The 21,567-nt window shown below is 40.5% G+C and overlaps 1 protein-coding gene across 4 annotated transcripts in view; it reads right to left on the reverse strand.

Annotated features, from left to right (window-relative positions):
• Positions 1-21,567, reverse strand: part of CPT1A (carnitine palmitoyltransferase 1A) — a 51,290-nt gene that overhangs the window by 7,791 nt on the left and 21,932 nt on the right. For 3 of the 4 annotated variants that reach the window (XM_081313957.1, XM_081313955.1, XM_081313956.1), the window contains exons 11-17: positions 14,499-14,694; positions 8,828-9,016; positions 5,809-5,914; positions 4,790-4,906; positions 4,229-4,396; positions 2,692-2,826; positions 52-204 (exon numbers count right to left, since the gene is read on the reverse strand). In XM_081313957.1, the coding sequence (XP_081170083.1) occupies positions 52-204; positions 2,692-2,826; positions 4,229-4,396; positions 4,790-4,906; positions 5,809-5,914; positions 8,828-9,016; positions 14,499-14,694 (1,064 nt within the window). Of the gene's footprint in view, positions 1-51; positions 205-2,691; positions 2,827-4,228; positions 4,397-4,789; positions 4,907-5,808; positions 5,915-8,827; positions 9,017-14,498; positions 14,695-21,313; positions 21,399-21,567 lie in introns of all 4 variants that reach the window. The other variant, XM_081313958.1, reaches the window with a different exon arrangement.

Below are 21,567 nucleotides of genomic sequence, written 5' to 3' on the forward strand. Positions count from 1 at the left end.
TAAAATTTTGTATGATAATATTTGCACAACAAATATTATGTGGCTACTTACTTCTTTTAGAAAAGGCGATTCAACAACAAGGTATTTGGAGACCACATAAAGGCAGAAAAGGTGACGATCAATGCCAGCACCAGTCATGGCCAGGCGATATAAGCACTGATGATTAGCAGCAGCAGCCTTGAATAGCATACACTTCTTTTCAGGCTGTAGATTAAAAAGGAAAACAATTGACTATTTCTGTTTAAATGCTATTAAAATGAAACATCAAATTCTAGAAAAAGACAAACAACTCATCCAACCTCCAAAGTCCCTTTAGGAGCACATGGAGTGTAACATCCTACCCACTGGATTTCCTCACCTCTAGAACCTCCCACTGCACTTCTACTGCAGAGGCTCTTCTAGGGAAATTTAATGATTTTTTTCACGCAGAAATTTAATAAGGAACAAATGGATGGAGAACAGAAAAGGGAGATCTTATATATGCTTTTTATATTGGTACATGCCTCTTTTATGAGAAAAAATTATTTGAAAATGTGACTTCAGACATATTCTCTCAGTAACCCATAATATAGATTCTGAAAGTAAAGTTCAAGTCTTTACTGCTCACAGTCTTTCAATTAAATTAGTTTCTTAATTCAATTTTTTTAAAAAAAGCATTCTATAAAATACTACTAACTTAACAAAGTTGCAGGAGTTTATAAAGTACCTGCTGAGCAGTTCAAAATCTTCATTACAGTATTTCAACATAATGTAGTTGAAGTGCTACTTGCTGTTTATAAACAAGTATTGTATGAAAAACACATCAGCTATCAAGAGACTGAAAAAATACATACATGCATATATATATATATATATATATATATATATATATATATATATATATATATATATATATATATATATATATATATATATATATATATATATGGCATTGTAAAGAGTGTTCAGATTATCAAAACAGTTGCAGCATGCCTATAAAGATAATGCTCAAGATTTTGCAATCCAGAGACCACCAAAACACAGGGTAAAACAGCTAAATGTATAAGGCGGAGTCAAAACAGGCAGATGTGCCTATCACATTGCTCGCATCTGACAGATAATGGGAAAGGCAAGCCAATTCTAAGAGTTTTCTATTTTCATTTTATTGTCATCCCATCTAGTTTATATGCAGTGCAAAATGATGGGAGTAAAAGAGACACTGGTATTAAAATTACTGAAACACCAACAATCTCAAATATGCTGACTGAATTACTTTAATGGCTGAAAAGGAAGCAGCCAAGATAAATGCTGATCTGCTGTTCGCCATTTTAAAAATATAACAAAACCCAGTGCCAATCCAATGCAAATAAAAGGAGAAAAAATAACAAATGTTATCTTCCTAGAATAAAAAATGTACAGAAATGCTACATGGGAGATACCAGCTAACAAATCTAAACAAAATATTAAAGTGCAGAGACAGCATGTTGATAATAAAGGTACATTTTGTCCAGACAATTATTTTCCGAAGTGTAAAATGTTTATTAGATTTTACCCCACCTTTATTACTTTTTATATTGCTGTGAAATTCAGATCATAAGAATAAACAAAGAAAAATAGACAGCTCTAATTGTGATGCTAGAGAAAAAGTTTGACAATAGATGAAACTGGCAAAAGAACAAATCATTCAATACTAAAGGAAGTAAAACCAAACTGCTTGTAGGAAAAACTCTTAACACTGTAATGAAACTATGATTAGATAAGTTGGATGTAACCTGGGAAGAAAAAAGTTAAAGGCAATTGAAAAACAGGCCAACAGAAGTCAAGGTAGATATAGGTATTATGACTGATGACATAAACATGCAAGGTGTTACTGACAGACAATGCTGCAAAATGATGTCTTTCTCACAAAGAGCCAGAAGTGATTGAACAAATGTACACATCAGCTTTTATCATAAAACTGGCACTCAAAATTTGGACACTTCCGTATGAGGTTTCTATGGTGGTTTGATAACAGCACTGAAACTCTAATGAAATCGATTTATATTTTTCACTACCTTGATCTATTGAGTCCTACATTTTTTTCTGTACTCATTTGAAATCATGCATTCATCAGAGGAAAATTGTGATTTTATGTTCCGATCATCGGTGGTTCATAATGGTGATAATGGCTTTTAAATATTGCTCTGGAAATCTAAACTAATGATTTCAGTAATGTGAAAGATAAAAAGAGTACTTTTACATAGATTTTTTTATAACATTTAATAATAAACCGAGAGTCCACACTTTGAAGTCTTAAATTTAATATGCCAAACACAAATAGTACTTTTTATGACCACCAGATGGCTTCATGTTTTCCCAGCTACTTAGTTTCAGAGGCAGTACTGTATATATACACTCACCAAATTTATTATGTTCCATTTGGAAAAAAAAACAACAAACATAATGTTTACATAAAGTTAAAAGTAGAAATTACATTGAAAAAAAATGTTTCACTTTGACATTTTCCTGACCCAAACCAATTTATTTTTCTGAGGGGAAAAAAAACTTGGAAATATTTCCCAACACTTTTAGATATTTATTTACTACAATGTATTTATATAACTCAGGAAAGCAAATCAAACTACCTATTTTAGAAATTGTGGACTGAAATAGAAGTAAACTTAAACAAAAGCAAAGGTAACATTATATAGTTGATTAGAACATTCAATTTACCATTTCATTTGGGTCTTCCATAGCTTGCACAAATTTGCAGGACTGGACAGTACATGAGCGGACTGTTTCTGTTCTGCCTTCTCTAAATAGGCGGGTCATAGATGCTTCGTATGTTAAGCAAAATTTTCCCATGTCCTAACAAAAATACAAAGTTATTTATATGCAACAGTAAAAAAAAGGCACATATGCATGTTATTATTTAATTATTTAGCATACGGTATTGGTACATGAAAGCCAGGAGACTACAATGTTACTACAGAGTAGGTAGGCATTAGTAGGCATTTGACTGCCTAAGATTGCTAGTTCATTCAGTTCATGCTTGCACACTATCCAAGGTGGACCACAGGGGGTAAACTAGCTCTCCACTGTGGGCGTGTTGGCTTCATCCAGGGCTTTGTCTCCACTGGTGTTCGCCTTGCATTTGGGCTGGGCCTGGTGCTGATTGGTTTCTTGCTTCTGCCATTAGTCCCAGCGAAGTATTATTTATATATCTACATATATTTGCATGCTTTCAAACTAGGCTAGGTTGTCAGGAGGTGAGGCGAGTGACGGGAGCTCACACTCTCACACAGTGCTAAGGCTTGAACTGCTGGAATGCAGAGAGCCAACCTTCTCTGGCTGACAAATCCAACATCTTTAAGCTGCTAAAACTACCATGTCTCTTTGACAAATAAGTTATATTATGTCAGTCACATAAACATTAACACTGAGTCTTAATTTCAATACAAATACACACCTTTCTTCCCATCTCAATTTTTTAAAAAGCTAAGTAGTATGTAAGAATAAGCTAAGATGCACACTACATACAGTATAAAGAGAAGGCGGAAGGACAACAGAGAGCAAGTTAGTAGTATTGGACTTTGTTCCTAGGTGGGCAACAGTATCTAGGTGCATACTGAGGTCACACCTAATCTCCCATGGCAGAATTCTATGCTGGTCCCTCAGCAATTCTTTTACTGACTTCAACAGAATTTAATCCCCCAAACATTTTGACATATTTGTCATTTCATGCTGAGTTTTTTCTCTGCCTATTTTCCTTATTCTTTTACTTTTTGTCATTTTAGTCGTTCCTTTCTGAATATTTTCCGTATCTACAATGTATATTTAGGGAATTACATGCAATATCACATGAAATATGTACTGTGGTGTTATATTGGTTTCTGCTTTAGATAACAATCTCTCTGAACCAGTTCTCAACACTCTACAGTACTGACTGCAGGAGGCTCTTCATGAATAAGATGTATTTGTGAATTAACAGATCTTTGTCACAGACAACGGCAAAGCTTGATGAAATAGAACTAAATGATGCAAAATACAAAGCTGCTTAAATTTCATTTCTGGGCGACTGAAAAAAAAACCTACAGTATTAAAGGGCTTCAGCATGGAAGCTTTAGAAAAGGCTGTCAGCTCTCATTAGCTACACTTTTTAATCTGGGGAAACTTTTTCTATTTAAGCAGGAAATTTAAAAATAGTATCAGGTACTTCATTTTTTTTTAAAAAATGTTTAAATTAGACTAAAACACCTAAGATACTTACCCTATAATGAGCAAGTTGCAAAGCAAGTTGCACAAATGCATCGGGACTGGTTTTGGTTTTCTTCATTAATCCTTTCCCAAATGTATCAAAAAGAAAAGAATGAAAATCCACATCATCTGCTAACGGCCTTGCAATCATGTTAAGAGACTTCTCAATCACTTCTTGGCACTAAATAATAGCAACAAGGAGAGTATTATTCACATAATATTCAAAGGTCACATTTTTAAAACATTTAATTCTAAATTTATCAGCTTATGCTAAACAAAATCAGCAGTGATTCCACTGATCTATTTTAAAAATAAAAGACATTTTCACTGAAAAATGGACAGATGTGTACTTCAGTCAATAAGAAACATTATAGGGGAGCATCCTGAAGCATCTTCCAACACTGGTAGTTTTTAAGAAGAGACTGGACAGCCATTTGTCCGAAATGGTATAGGGTTTCCTGCCTGAGCAGGCGGTTGGACTAGATGACCTCTAAGGTCCCTTCCATCATCATCATCATCATTATTACTATTATTATACTTGATATCATGGATCTAGAACTGGATATGCACCCACCTCTTCAGGGATTTCCCACTGCAGCTTGGTAGGCATGGGAATGCCTAGAGTGGCCTCCCCTTTGCAGTGTCCATCTTCTGCGTATCCCAATTCAAGACAGTCAGAATACATGACATTCTGGAGATGGATAGCGTAGATGGTTGGGGGAATGAGTGAAATAATTATAAGCATGTGAAACATACTGCTGCAAACCATACAGAAAAAATATTTCTGATTAAATCTTGCATTTTGATTAAAAGCTTCAAATTATCAATGGCAAGACGAGGAAACGTTAAGCAAGGCAAAAACCTGTCTATCAATGTTCTATGATGCCATAAAGGTAAAGGTAAAGGTTCCCCCGCACATGCGTGCTAGTCGTTTCCGACTCTAGGGGCCGGTGCTCATCTCCGTTTCATAGCCGAAGAGCCAGCGTTTGTCCGAGGACGTCTCCGTGGTCATGTGGCCGGCATGACTAGACGCCAAAGGCGCACGGAACGCTGTTACCTTCCCACCATCTATGATGCCATACCACATAATAAAACCCCACATTTCTTAGGTATGTATATCAACTATATGGTAGATCCATGGTACATAACAAAATCATGTGCAAGGTTACTGATAAACTTCAACTGTTCTGTCTAGCATATATTTATTTGGTGAGGAACATAATTATCAATATCTATTTCTATCTATTTTCCTAATCCTCCTTACTTGATAGTGTGCAGTCTTCGATACTAATCAGAAGTCAAGAATTGTCCTCATCCTTAGGAACAAAGCGTGCACTCCTGCTGTAATCCATTTATGACAGGAAACAGCAGTAGAATCTAAGTTATAGTTCTAGTGCTTGCACGGCCCACTGTATAGTTCCAACAGGGATCTGAACTTTCTGCAGAGGAAGAGTCACATTTGACCCTTGAACGATGCACACTTCAAAGTCAGTTAACACAATCAAAGCAAAAGCTAAATTTGATTTCATTTTATTTAAATTATTAAATCTAATTAATATGAACAATTAACAGACTGGTAATAGAAATGCTCACCTCCCAAAGATGTCCGACAATTGGGGCGTCTGCCCAAGAGTGTTCACTATTCAGGCCCACTTTACCATTTCTGAACACTATGAGATTAAACGACTTGTCAAACCACCTATGCAAAACAATAATGTCCATAAACCATTTTATCACAATACTCATTAATCGCAATCTCTGAATGGCAATGTTTATGCAGCCAAAATGGAGCCATTCAACTGCAAGAGGGAATTATCTACAGACTTGACAAAAAGATTTTTTTTTTCAATTTTGCAAAAATTTAAAAAACACTTTAGAAAAGATACCCGTAGGGAGATGCTATGCCTACTTCTCCACAAACATACACTAATAAACAAACATTCAGCACAGAATCCTGCATGGTGGAAATACTGAAGAAAAACTGAGGAAAGGAACAGAGAATGGAGCAAAATTGAAGCTCTATTTAAATTATTAAAAATATTTTTTTAACTCAATGTTTCTTTCACCCAAAACATTTTTCAAAAATAAGCAAGATTGATGTCTTTACCAAAACAATGCTCCAAATTTGGAAGAATAAATATGTAGCCTTGATATAAGCTACTTCTCCTCCACTTTTTAATAACATATATAGAGAACAGGACAATTGCTATAATTTGACGTAAATGAAACTAAACTGAAGATATAACCTTCAGAATGAAAAATTCCTACAAGGAAACTCTCAATAAAGAACAATTTTAAAAAATGAATAGGTGATCATGTATTTTTCTGAAATCAACTCTACTGGTAATAAGGATAGCAGAGCTTCAGCAATTTGACCTTATACCAGTTTGGAGAATTTTTTTTTTATTCCGAAAGACTCAGGGCGGCTTACAAGCTTAGCAGTAGCCTTCATTCTATGTATATGCCTGCTTATTAGGGCTTTCACACACACACCCCAAGCGGCATTATTACAAAGTCAGCTTAATTGCCCCCAACAATCTGGGTCCTCAATATTCAATATTTAACCATCTAGAATAATCACAAGAAACTATTTTGAAAATTCAGTGGTCATTATTACAAAATAGGGAAATCCACCACTTTATTCAATCTTCAGTAGAAAATAGCGTAAGGCTTGCACTTGATTCCAGTCAAATTGACACATACTATATCTTAATTATTCTTTTAACAGTTTAAGAGGTTGTTACAAAAAAGGGGCTTTCTTTTGTGATAGCCATGTGACCATCCTTTTGGCATAAAACACTCATAATGCTGGTGAGATCAGCATTATTACTGAAAAAATAAATCAAAACTACCCAGAGGTAGGATATCAACCTTAAACACAATGAATCTATCATTTACTTAATCTTAGCAGCTAAAAAAGTAATTGCCCAATGGTGGAAAACTGTAGATAATTGAACAATTGAATTAACCAAGGTCTTCAAACACCACGTTAGAAAATATCATAGATAAAACTTAAGATAATGAAATACCACCAAATGTAGGAATCACAACTTTATCAAATTTGGATGGACTTTATATGTTAACTTGCAACAGACATATTTTTGGCTGCACTTTAGATATACAGCAGACCCAAAGCTTAGTGAATCATTCAGTATTGTTTTAACATATTTACAATAAACACAAAAGAATGCTTGTGCTAATGCTAGAGATATGTTTGTTGGGAATGTGGATGTTGTACATGTTTATTTTTGTAGGCTGGAGGCAGCAGAATCTGCCATGCTGGGACATCACTAGTAGCTAAAGAGAGGAATGGAAGGCATTGCTAAATCTGGGGATTAGGAGAAGAGGCCCAGACAGGGCTATGCTGGGAAAAGAAAGGGACAACATGTACCATTTGTCCTGCTGAATTCTGTTTTGCCCAAAACCTGAAACAACCAAAACATTCAGTCGTGGTGGTGCAGTGGTTAGAATGCACTATTGCAGGCTAATTCTGCCGACTGCCAGCAGTTTGATTCTCACTAGCTTAAGGTTGACTCGGCCTTCCATCCTTCCGAGGTCAGTAAAATGAAGACCCAGATTATTGAAGGCAATATGCCAACCACTTAGAGAGGGCTATGAAGCACTAGGGAGAAGTATATAAGTCTAAGTGCTATTGCTATTGCTATTCTGAATTTCATTTCTACCAAACTATGGCTCAGCCAAACTGATATGGAAAAGTCTTCAGAATACAATGGTTTGTTCTGGTTTCAAAACTATTTTTTCATGTCTCTAGTGATAAAGTTTAGACAAATACAATAAATGGTGTTGGAGTAAACAAAATTTAATGGAGCTATATTTTCTTTTCCTTTTATCTCTCCTCTCCTGTTTTTTGCTTACTATTTCTTAATTCTTTTCTGTGCATTGCATAATGAGGCTATTGTGATAGGTTATCTGTGTACTGCAGGGGTCCCCAATCCCCGGTCCGTGGACCAGCACTGCCAGAAACCAATCTGCACAAACAAGCAAAGCCCCATCCGTGGGATGCAGGCAGTACATGAAACCAGGCCCCCTCCAGTCCGCAGAAAAACCTTTCTCCACGGAACCGGTCCCTGGTGCTCAAAAAGCTGGGGACCTCTGGTGTACTGTATTATCGTGTATAACTATACTGCAACATTAGTCATTTCTCTGTCTCTAGAAATTGTATACTGAAACAAAAGTAGGCCCCAACAGCTATACAATTATTAGCACCTCACCAAAACCTGCAATTTTCAGTAATCTCTTGAGAGTGGCAGTAAGAGTTGAACACATGAGATAGGCATTTTGCGTACAAAACCAGAAACTCTTCAATGAAAGATACAAATATAACATTTCTTTAAATGTTGAAACAGAATTCAGAGCTAATCTTGACTTCTAAAAGGACCTATTGTTTAATTATTCAGAAAAACACTATAACCAAAAGATATTAAAGCGTCATCAGTAAGCATTTCACTGAACAGTGTACCGTTTGTTCTTTGATTTTCAATGGTAGTCAAACCCAAGCTTTCACATAATTTTTTTTCCACCTACTGAAAGTGAAATATTTACATATACAAGAAAAAGATGAAAGAATACCTCTTTCTCAAGCATAGTATACCTGTCATAGCATTTGCCATGTAGAAGTGCTTTTGCATATGCATCCATTGATGTAACTGGATCTTCTTCTCTGTAACCTTGAGCAGTATCGTCCAAAGTAACAAAGAAAGCAGCCTTTTCAATTGCATCCAATGACTGCTTGTTCTTTCCTCTTGCAAAATATGTTTGGCGAGCTTTAGCCCAAGGAACTCTGTCAGATGAATACAGAAACATTGTGTAAAATCACTTGAACAATCATCCTTATAAAAAGGGTGTAATTTTATACTCAAAGTGATGTCTAATGAACTCTGTATGCATTTGTGTGTGTATGTGCGGGCATGTACATCTTCAAGTCAGTATCGATTCCAGGAGGGGGAAATACTGTGCCCCATTTATACAGAGAGCCTTGGGAGATGCCATATGAGATGTGAATCCTACTCAGGATTGTCCATTGCCGATGTGCACCCTGGATAACATGACAGTACGAACTAAACGAACTAGCAACTGCTATAGCCAGACTACTCTGTAGGCTTTCCTGGCAATGAAAACAAAAAGAAAAAAGTCTTTGTCAGGCCCAAATGACATGAGAGATTGGGGGTATTATTCCAAATCAATGTTGAGGGGCTCAGCAGATCCGAGAGCCAATATGTTTCCAAACTTCTATCGGACAGTAACATAGACATGGTCATCCTCCAAGAAACGCACATAGAAAACAAGAGCAACTCAGAAGAGGCAAGATTCATGGCTAAGACCTATTGGGGGCCACTTACCACCACAGCTATGGCGAGGCTACCTATGTTAGAAGGACTATAGAGAATGCCTCCTTATTGCCTCCTTATTGTCAGCTTCTACAAACAACAATATACATGAAGTAGTTTCCAAACTACAACAATAGTGAACATCTATAAACCATCTATAAACCACCTCTGACAGCATGGCCAGAGCATGTCTTGAACATCAAGCTGCACCCAACAATCTATGCAGACTATTATGTTAATTGATGTCAATGGTGAGGCATTGTCCAACTGGGCCATGGCACATGAAGACCCATTATCCCCAACCCCCTTTCTCTTGGCATCAAACTCATTTATCATGGTCTTTCATTCTGAAATACTGCTAAAATTCAGTAGATGGCATGATGTTACATGTTAACTTTGCAATGCTCTCTACATGGGGCTGCCCTTGAGGACCACACGGAGGCTTCAGCTGGTGCAGAATGCAGCTGTGCGAGTTGTGATGGGAGTCTCCCGATACTCACGTGTAACACCTCTTCTCCACGAGCTGCATTGGCTTCCAGTTGCCCTCCGTGTGAGATTCAAGGTGCTGGTGATGACCTATAAAGCCCTAAATGGCATGGGTCCGGATTATCTCAGGGAGCACCTGCTGCCAGCATCAACTTCCCATCGTCCTGTGCGCTCCCACAGGGAGGGCCTCCTCAGGGTCCCGCCGGTCAGGGAATGCCAGCGGGCGATCCCCAGGGGGAGGGCGTTCTCTGTGGGCATGCCCGCCCTATGGAATCAATTGCCGGTGGAACTCCGGATCGCCCCTGACCTTCGTTCGTTTCGCCGGGACCTAAAAACCTGGCTTTTTGAGTTAGCTGACCTGGACTGAGGGGTTTTAAGGTTTTTAAATTCTAATTTTGAATTTTGGGGCTATTGATTTAATTTTATTTTAATTTTTATATTGTAATTTTTATATTGTATTGTTTTAATTCTAATTCTAATTAATTCTAATTCTAATCCCAGCGCAGTATGATTTATCACTACTCCGGAGCTGACTTGTATGCCCTTAGGGCAGTCTCTGCCTCATGGGCGCGACCTGTCGCCTGTTTCCATACTCCCCTTAATGACGATCCCAAGCTTTGGGATTCCGAGAGGTGGTTGGGCTTAGATAGGGGCCTCGAGTCAAGATATGTTAAGAGGCCCCTGATAAAATTTCTAGCCGGTTATTTTAAGAAGTTAGTGAGGGGGAGGGAAGGGAGGGAATTTTTAACCGGCACTCAGTCTGGTCCTGTTAGAGGTCCTGACGGGACGGGGTTGGGGGAGGTGGCTGCTGGTTCTGAGAATGTGGGGGTGGGGCTTCAAATCCCCACGGCGATAGGGAACGGCAACAGGTGTCTGCGCGGAGGGCCATATCAACATCTGGGATCGCGCCCCCGCTATCTCCGAGCGGTGGCGCGCTCCGACCCTCCGGTTAGCGCCCTCTTACCCGGGGATGAGGGTGATCAGGCCCCTGAGCTCAGGTTGGTCTATTTTAACGCTAGATCCGTAGTTAACAAAGCTCCCCTCATCCGTGATCTGATCGAGGAGGAACGTGCGGATCTAGCGTGCATCACGGAAACTTGGCTGGGCTCGGAGGGAGGGGTGCCTCTCACCGAGATATGCCCGCCGGGTTTCCGGGTGCTGCACCAGCCGCGGGCTCAGGGCAGGGGTGGTGGGGTGGCAGTGGTTATTCGGGAGACTTTGTGTCCCCGGGAGGCCACCATTGTCCAGATGGCCGGGAGTGAATCCCTCCTCTTGAGATGTGGTCCTCGGGTTCAGTTGGGCTTGTTGCTCACATACCTGGCGCCCAGCTGTGTGGCAACAGCCCTGCCTGAGCTGCTCGACACCCTCTCAGGGTTGGCGGTGGAGTTCCCCAGGCTTATAGTCCTGGGTGACTTCAACCTGCCATCACTGGGGGGGTCGTCGGAGTTAGCTCGGGAGTTCATGGCTTCCATGACAGCCATGGGCCTGACCCAGGTTATTGAGGGCCCTACTCACGAGGGGGATCATACTCTCGACCTGGTGTTCCTGTCTGGACAGTGGTTGGATGATCTGGGAGGGGGTTCCCCATCCATCACCCCTCTGTCATGGTCAGATCATCACCTCCTGAGGCTGGTTTTCCGTCATGCCATCCCCCGCCGCTGGGCGGCGGAACCGACCAGGTGGTTCCGCCCCAGGCGCCTAATGGACCCGGACCGGTTCCAGAGGGCGCTTGGGCCTATACCTATCACCCTTACCCACAGCCCAGTCGATGCTCTGGTGGAGGCCTGGGAAACGGCTGCCACCAGGGCACTCGACTGCGTTGTACCCTCGCGACCTCTGACTCGGCGCAGATCCCGTTGGGCCCCATGGTTCTCTGTGGAGCTCCGGGAGATGAAGCGTCGGAGACGAGGTCTAGAGAGCGGTTGGAGATCCAGCCGATCCGAATCCGACCGATTGCAGTTAAGAACCTTTATAAGGTCTTATCTTGCGGCGATAAGGACGGCAAAGTCTAACTACTTTGCCTCCCTTATCGCGTCCGCAGATAATCGCCCGGCCGCCCTGTTTAGGGTGACTCGCTCCCTCCTTAACCAGGAGGTGAGAGAGGATCCCTTGCAGGGACGAGCCGAGGAGTTTAGTCATCATCTGGCGGACAAAATCGCTCTGATCCGGACCGGCTTGGACTCTGACTGGGCAGAGTCTGACGTGGAGGAATCAGGCGGTCTTGAGCATGTTATCTGGACTGAGTTCGACCCTGTTTCCCCTGATGATGTGGACAGGATCATGGGGAGACTGAGCACCACCACCTGTTTGTTGGATCCGTGCCCCTCCTGGCTAGCTTATGCGGCTCGGGAGGGAACACGAGGCTGGTTCCATGCAGTAATAACTGCTTCTTTGAAGGAGGGTGTCTTCCCTGCCGCCTTGAAGGAGGCGGTGGTGAGGCCCCTTCTCAAGAAGCCTGCTTTGGACCCGGCTGTTTTAAACAACTATCGTCCAGTCTCCAACCTTCGCTTTCTGGCGAAGGTTGTTGAGAGTGTGGTGGCGCATCAGCTCCCTCTGTTCCTGGAGGAAACTGATTATCTGGACCCGTACCAATCGGGCTTCAGGCCCGGATACAGCACGGAGACGGCATTGGTCGCGCTGGTGAATGATCTCTGGAGGGCTAGGGACAGGGGTTGTTCCTCTGTCCTGGTCCTATTAGATCTCTCAGCGGCTTTCGATACCATCGACCATGGTATCCTGCTGCGGCGTCTCAGGGGGTTGGGAGTGGGAGGCACCGTTTTACGGTGGTTCTCCTCCTACCTCCAGGGCCGCTCGCAGTCGGTGTTGACAGGAGGGCAGAGATCCACCCCGAGGTCTCTCATTTGTGGAGTTCCTCAGGGGTCGGTCCTCTCACCTCTCCTGTTCAACATCTATATGAAGCCGCTGGGCGAGATCATTCGTGGTTTCGGGGTGGGGTATCACCAGTACGCTGATGATACCCAACTTTTTCTTTCCACCCCGAACCAACCCAGCGATGCCCTCTCCGTGATGTCCCGGTGCCTGGAGGCGGTTCAGGTCTGGATGGGGAGAAACAGGCTTCGTCTCAATCCCGCCAAGACTGAGTGGCTGTGCATATCGGCATCTCGGGTTAACCAAGTTATTCCACCTCTAACGATGGGGGGTGAGGTGTTACCCCCCGTTGATAGGGCTCGCAACTTGGGCGTCCTCCTGGATTCACGGCTCAATTTTGAAGACCACATAGGAGCCGTGACCAGGGGGGCTTTTGCACAGGTTCGCCTGGTGCGCCAGTTGCGTCCCTATCTGGACCGAGACGCCCTACGCACAGTTACTCATGCGCTTGTGACCTCCCGTTTGGACTACTGTAACGCTCTCTACATGGGGCTGCCCTTGAAGACCACTCGGAGGCTTCAACTGGTGCAGAATGCGGCCGCGCGAGTTGTAATGGGGGTTTCCCGATACTCCCATGTAACACCTCTACTCCGCGAGCTGCATTGGCTTCCGGTTGCCCTCCGGGTGAAATTCAAGGTGCTGGTTATTACCTATAAAGCCCTACATGGCCTGGGTCCGGGCTATTTGAGGGAACACCTGCTGCCGGCATCAAACGCCCTTCGCCCAGTGCGCTCCCACAGGGAGGGTCTGCTCAGGGTGCCGCCGGTGAGAGATTGCCGGCGGGTGACACCCAGGGATAGGGCCTTCTCTGTGGGAGCGCCTGCCCTCTGGAACCAGCTGCCGGTGGAGCTGAGGACTGCCCCCGACCTCCGATCATTCCGCCGGGGCCTGAAGACCTGGCTCTTTGAGCTCTCAGGCCCAGGCTGAGGAGAAATTTTTAATTCGGGTTTTAATGTATACAGGGTAATTTAATATCTTTTAATTGGTTTTTTAACTTTTGTATGGTGGATTTTTAATTCCCTGTAAACCGCCCTGAGTCCTCAGGGAATAGGGCGGTATATAAATGCAAATAAATAAATAAATAAATAAATAAATTTTGCCCTGTAAACCGCCCTGAGTCCTTCGGGAAAAGGGCAGTATATAAATTGAATTAATTAAATAAATAAATAAATAAATAAATAAATAAAATATTCAATATGTCTGGATCCAATCCACAATGTACACAGTATGCTGCATTTCTCACCTAATAATTGAAATAAATAGAATAAACCTATTAAGGCCTACACTCAGCCATTTCTTAGCTTTACAAGTAAGAGATACAAAATCAGCTGTAACCATTTGAAAGCCAATATTTAAACTTTCAGTTAAAAAAGCAATACTGTGTGTTGCTAAGAAGTTGTTCACATCTTTGGAATTAATCCACTGCAGTAAGCTTATCAATCAATGAAGAATGAAAAGACTACACTACTTATGGTTAAAAGTAAACAAGTGATCAGATAAATAAAAAGGCAAAATATTTTTTTAAAAAATTGAGAGACTTACAATTACCAAGTTTCATACCTGTCGCCAGCAGTAAGAGCTGCTAACTTTTCTTCACCTGGTTGAGGCTCAGATTTGTCATTTAGAATCCATTGCATCTGTTGCTCAATCTCCCTGGGTCTTAGGAGTCTGCCATCATAGTACAACCATGCTTTGTAATAGCGTCCCTTATGATATACAGCAATATGTTTGCTGTCCTTCAAATGCTGGATAGTGTCTAGAATTGAAAACCAAAATTTGAAATAAATGTAGGGTTTAATAGTAAAAAAATTACATATTGCAGTCCTCAGCTACAAGCTACAGCTATTTATTTTATTTTATTTATTCATTAAATTTATATACTGTCCATCTCACTGATAAGGTGACTCTGGGCTCTCAGCTATTAATGAAACTCTTCTATTCAATTGCATAAGTGTTTACTATAATTTTCATGAAAAAAGCAGCTTAATATTTTTTGTAAAATGTTTTACCAGAAAAAAATCAGTTTCTTTTTAAATAGAGTCAAGATTATTTTCTCTGCACACAATTATGTAATTTCATAGCTTCTGTATGTGCTTTTCCTAAAGTTGGCATCATGGGAAAGTGATCTGCAGAATTTCCAGCCTGCAACATGTTAGTCAAAGATATCTTGATTGTCATTACTAGTGAGGCAATCTTTTTTATAGGTTGAGATACTTAGTTGAACCACTGAAGTTTTTAAATGTACAAGCAATTTATTTGGAAACAGACACATATACAGGTAGTCCTCAGCTTACGATCAATTGCTTAGTTACTGTTTGAAGTTACAATGGATCCCAAATGGGACTTGTTTCTAATCTGTCCCCCCATAACCTCATTTTGGGTGCTTGGTAACCATTCTGCATTTAAGGCAGTCACATAATGGTGATTTATGATGTTTTTGCCAGAAACAGGTGTTTAAATTCTAGTTTCCAGAAAAAAAATGCTCCAAAACAAACAATGAATTTGGTTAACAGCAGCAAAATTCCCTTAAAGACTGCCACAAAATAGACTGTAAAATCGTGTCTGGTCATATGGTGTTCCTCTTTAAGACTATCAAAACATATTTTATTTTTTATTTATTTTATTAGATTTATATACCGCCCTTTCCCGAAGGACTCAGGGTGGTTTACAGGGCATTTTATGACCGTAATGCAGTTTCAATTATGGTTGTAATTTGAGGATTATCTTTAAACACAGGAAAATAAGTCTTCTTGATGTTTCTTTCTAAATCTCATGAAAAATATTCAAACAGTCATCATTCTACCCTAGTACAGATCATTTCAAACTAAAAGTTAGTTTTCGTCTTCTAAGATTTAAATATGATCAATATCACAAAAAATATAAATGTTTGGATCTTACCAAACTGATATTTTATAGACAAATCAAGAGATTTAAATGCCATAACTTAACTTTTATGTAATTTCTATGTAAACACTGCAGATATCTAGCAACTTAATTATCACATAAAAGGAGCGTCCTTACATAAATATTTTTTAAAATAAAGCCACAACTATCTGTAATTCAGGGTCAGCACTTGTTTCTTTTTCATTATCAAGAGTTCATGCCAATAAAAGCTTAGGCAAAATAAGGTTTAAAGAGAAAAGGTTAGTGAAGACATTAGTAGTGATTGAGAGAATATTTAAAAAAATAAAGTGATGTTAAAATTAGGAAAAAAGGGCAGAATGTTCATGACTTAATCCAGTTAAATTAATAGTCACATTATTAAATGTTATTTGGGATTTTACAAGGGGACAGTTCAAGTATCATGAACTATTTGAACTGTTACCATGCATGCCTTTACTAGTTTTTTAAAATTACCTTTCACAAAAGATATATCTTTTTGTTAAATCAGAGAATTGCAGAAAAATACTTTTTAACCTATCCCAGTTGGTTAAATGTGGTTTCATATATTTGTTTTCTTTCCTCTAAGCCAGGAATGTCAAACTGCCGGCCCACGAGCCGGATGCATCACAACAAAACCACACCCTCCTCATTGCCGGCAATGGGGAAAAAGTCGTGATACGTCATGTGATGTCACGAGTTTGACATGCCTGCTCTAGGTCCAGTGTGAGATATGATGTGTGTTCTACATAAGCTCTACGGGAATTTTATTCTCTTGCTCGGTTATAATATGTAAGGCAAAAGAGGTGGAACAAAGATCAGATGATAATAAAAGCTGCTCTGTTTGTGAGAAGACTCTAGTACTGTTGTGTTTTTCTAGTAGTGGCTGTTAATGGTAAATGTACAATACTGGGAATCGGAACCAACTCCTCTTCATTAAGTAGTATTTTCAAATTATTGTTGTTGTTAGTTGCGAAGTCATGTCCGACCCATCGCGACCCTATGGACAATGTTCCTCCAGGCCTTCCTGTCCTCTACCATCTTCTGGAGTCCATCTAGGCTCACGCCTACTGCTTCAGTGACTCCATCCAGCCACCTCATTCTCTGTCGTCCCCTTCTTCTATTGCCCTCAATCTTTCCCAGCATTAGGCTCTTCTCCAGTGAGTCCTTCCTTCTCATTAGGTGGCCAAAGTATTTGAGTTTTAGCTTCAGGATCTGGCCTTCTAAAGAGCAGTCAGGGTTGATCTCCTCTAGGACTGACCGGTTTGATCGCCTTGCAGTCCAAGGAACTCGCAGGAGTCTTCTCCAGCACCATAGTTCAAAGGCTTCAATTCTTTGGCGCTCAGCCTTTCTTATGGTCCAGCTTTCACTGCCATACATTGCAACTGGGCAGACCATAGCCTTGACTACTGTATACACACTTTTGTTGACAGGGTGATGTCTCTGCTTTTTAGTGTGCTGTCTAGATTTGCCATGGCTTTCCTCCCAAGGAGCAAGCGTCTTTTAATTTCTTGGCTACAGTCCCCATCTGCAGTGATCTTGGAGCCCAGGAAAATAAAATCTGTCACTAACTCCATTTCTTCCCCATCTATTTGCCAGGAATTGAGAGGGCCAGATGCCATGATCTTGGTTTTCTTAATGTTTAGTTTCAACCCAAGTTTTGCACTCTCCTTCTTCACCCGCAACAAGAGGCTCTTTAGTTCTTCTTCACTTTCTGCCATTAGAGTGGTATCATCTGCATATCTTAGGTTGTTGATGTTTCTTCCGGCAATCTTAATTCCAACTTTTGATTCATCTAGCCCTGCCTTTCACATGATATGCTCTGCATATAAGTTAAATAGGCAAGGCGACAGTATACAGCCTTGCCGGACTCCTTTCCCAATTTTGAACCAATCAGTGGTTCTGTGTCCAGTTCTCACTGTTGCTTCTTGGCCCGCATATAGATTTTCTCAAGAGACAAATAAGATGGTCTGGTATGCCCATCTCTTTAAGGACTTGCCAGAGTTTGTTATGATCCACACAATCAAAGGCTTTAGCATAGTCAATGAAGCAGAAGTAGATGTTTTTCTGGAACTCTCTAGCTTTCTCCATGATCCAGCGTATGTTGGCAATTTGATCTCTAGTTCCTCTGCCTCTTCGAAATCCTGCCTGTACTTCTGGTAGTTCTCGATCCACATACTGCTGGAGTCTAGCTTGCAGAATTTTAAGCATAACTTTACTAGCATGTGAAATGAGTGCAATGGTGCGATGGTTTGAACATTCTTTGGCACTGCCTTTCTTTGGAATTGGAATGTAAACTGATCTTTTCCAATCCTGTGGCCACTGTTGAGTTTTCCAAATTTGCTGGCAAATTGAGTGTAGCACTTTTACTGCATCGTCTTTTAAGATTTTGAATAGCTCAGCTGGAATACTGTCACCTCCACTAGCTTTGTTGTTGCTCAGCTTTTCTAAGGCCCACTTCACTTCACATTCTAGGATGTCTGGCTCGAGGTCAGTGACCACCTCATTGTGATTATCAGGGACGTTAAGCTCATTTTTGTATAGTTCTTCTGTGTAATTTTGCCACCTCTTCTTAATCTCTTCTGCCTCTGTTAGGTCCCTGCCATTTTGGTCCTTTATCATGCCCATTTTTGCATGAAACGTTCCTTTCATCTCTCCAATTTTCTTGAAAAGATCTCTGGTCCTCCCTATTCTATTGTTTTCTTCTATTTCTTCGCATTGTTCATTTAAGAAGGCATTCTTATCTCTTCTAGCTATTCTTTGGAATTCTGCATTTAATTGGGCATATCTTTCTTTTTCTCCCTTGCCTTTCGCTTCCCTCCTTTCCTCAGCTATTTGCAAAGCTTCCTCAGACAGCCATTTTGCTTTCTTGCATTTCTTTTTCTTTGGGATGGTTTTGGTTGCTACCTGTTGTACAATGTTGCGAACCTCTGTCCATAGTTCTTCAGGCACTCTGTCTATCAGATCTAATTCCTTAAATCTATTTGTCACCTCTACTGTATATTGAACAGGGATATGATTTAATTCATACCTGACTGGCCTAGTGCTTTTCCCTACTTTCTTTAATTTAAGCCTAAACTTTGCAACAAGAAGCTCATGGTCTGAGCCACAGTCAGCTCCTGGTCTTGTTTTTACTGACTGTATAGAGCTTCTCCATCTTTGGCTGCAGAGCATATAGTCAATCTGATTTCTGTGTTGACCGTCTGGTGATGTCCATGTGTAAAGCCGTCTCTTGGATTGTTGGAAAAGAGTGTTTGCTATGACCATCGTATTCTCTTGACAAAATTCTATCAGCCTGTGCCCTGCTTCATTTTGTACTCCAAGGCCAAACTTGCCTGTTATTCCAGTTATCTTTTGGCTTCCTACTTTAGCATTCCAATCCCCCATGATGATAAGGACATCATTTTTGGGTGTTAGTTCTATAAGGTGCTGTAGGGCTTCATAGAACCGGTCAATTTCATCCTCTTCAGCAGTGGTGGTTGGGGCAGACTTGGACTACTGTGATATTGAATGGTTTGCCTTGGATTCGAACTGAGATCATTCTGTCATTTTGAGGATTGTATCCCAGTATTGCTTTTCCTATTTTTTATTGACTATGAAGGCTACTCCATTTCTTCTGAGGGATTCTTGCCCGCAGTAGTATACCTGATGGTCATCTGAATTAAATTCACCCATTCATGTCCATTTTAGTTCGCTGATACCTAAGATGTCAATGTTTAGTCTTGTCATCTCTTGTTTGACCATGTCCAGCTTTCCTTGATTCATGGATCTTACATTCCAGGTTCCTATGGAGAAAAAACCTTTACAGCATCGGACTTTCCTTTCACCACCAGACACATCCACAGCTGAGCGTCTTTTCGGCTTTGGCCTAGTCGCTTCATTCTTTCTGGCGCTACTAGTACTAGCCCTCTGCTCTTCCCCAGTAGCATATTGGACGCCTTCCGACCTGAGGGGCTCATCTTCCAGCGTCATATTGTTTTGCCTTTTGGTACTGTCCATAGGGTTTTCATGGCAAAGATACTGGAGTGGTTTGCCATTTCCTTCTCCAGTGGATCACGTTTTGTCAGAACTCTCTGCTATGACCTTTCTGTCTTGGGTGGCCCTGCACGGCATAGCTCATAGCTTCATTGAATTACGCAAGCCCCTTCGCCACGACAAGGCAGTAATCCATGAAGGGGTTCAAATTATTAACTTAATGCAATTAAAATATATTTAATTACAGAAATATGTTGAATGAACTTAATTGTTGTTGTTCCATGATTTTAAAATATTTTGGACAATGTCTCATTACTAAATATTGTTTTGTGGAATCCTCGGTGCTTACTAGGCTTGCAGATGTTTCATTACCCAAATAGGTAATCTCAGTATTAGTGAGCGTGGGGTTTGCTCCCTATTTACACATAGCCAACTTGCCCTGCCAGTTTTGATGGGCATGTGGTTTTCTCCTTGGTAGTGTCTTAATTAGGGTACTGTATTGTTTTCTGCTTGTTTGCCTGATGTTAATCCTTGATTAGCTAGGTGTTTGCTTCTGAGATGTTGTTTTTGGACTTTTTGTTTTCTTCTTAGTTTTTTAACTGTCTCTTTTGAATGGTGTGTAAATATAGTTTATTTCTGTACCTATTGATGGCTGATTTGTCTGAGTGCCCAGCTTCCAGGAATTCCCTAGCATTTTCGGATTTAGCTTGGTTTAGGATGCTCAGTTTCCCAACTGAAACTATAATTAAATCTGTTCTTGTGTTGTGAGATCAAAGAGTTTACATTGTGTCTACGGATGGGGTCTGCTAGTCTTCTGGCTATCTGGCCTACATAATGGCTCTTTCAGTCCTTAAACTGCATTTGTAGATGACTCCTATGGCTTCTTATTAGGCTTCTAGATCTTTTGGTTTACTAAGTTGTTTTGGAAGGCTTTACTTGGTTTCTCTTCTATTGGCTTATTTCATTTCTACCCACAGAAGTAAGTGCTGGACCACATACCAGCTTGCACAAAGTACAGCATAAATTACAATGTGGTATTAATGAAACAGGTGTTCCAATCAGGAACTCTTTTCTTTTTTTCAAAGAGCAGGAACAAGGTTCTTTGGAATTCTTTGACTCATGTTTAAAGTTTACTTAATTTTATAGTTCGTTTTACTTTTTTAAAGGTTCTTGCTGTAGTCAATTTTATTATATGGTTATACCTGTTTGAGTACAGCTATAGTAGCATAAAAGTGGCATTGAAAAAAAAAGATTCAGTATCTTTATAAGGAATGGACATTGGGATTTGTAAGATATCTCATCCTAATTCATTCTTTAATTATCCACTTTTTACTGAGATGCCCCATACAGTTTTAAGAACTGTATCTCTTATCACACTATATTAAAAGCACAGTAATGTCTGCAAGAAAAGGTGCACAGCTTTAGCAAATTATATAATGCAGTAATTATATGATGCAGTAATTTGCTATATACAGAATGTAAAGGAGGGGCCAAATACATTGACAGGACAAACACTGTACCTGTCTCTATGCCTGGTATACGGCTAGTGTTGAACAAACGTTCATACTGAGAAGAGCACAGTGGGATGGTATTGTGAATCATAAGCTGAAAGGAAAAAAGGGAAAATCAAAATATCCCCCAAGCAAAGGTTTCAAGAGAAGAAGAAAGCGTAGCTGTCACGAAGATTAAAGAAGAGGTTGAAAATAAGAGGACCTAAAGAAATGGAAACAAAAATATTAATAATCACACAAAACCAAACCTCCAAAATAGGTAG

Source organism: Vipera berus, assembly GCF_964194415.1.
Source record: "Vipera berus genome assembly, chromosome: 1".
Classification (NCBI taxonomy): Eukaryota; Metazoa; Chordata; class Lepidosauria; order Squamata; family Viperidae; genus Vipera; species Vipera berus.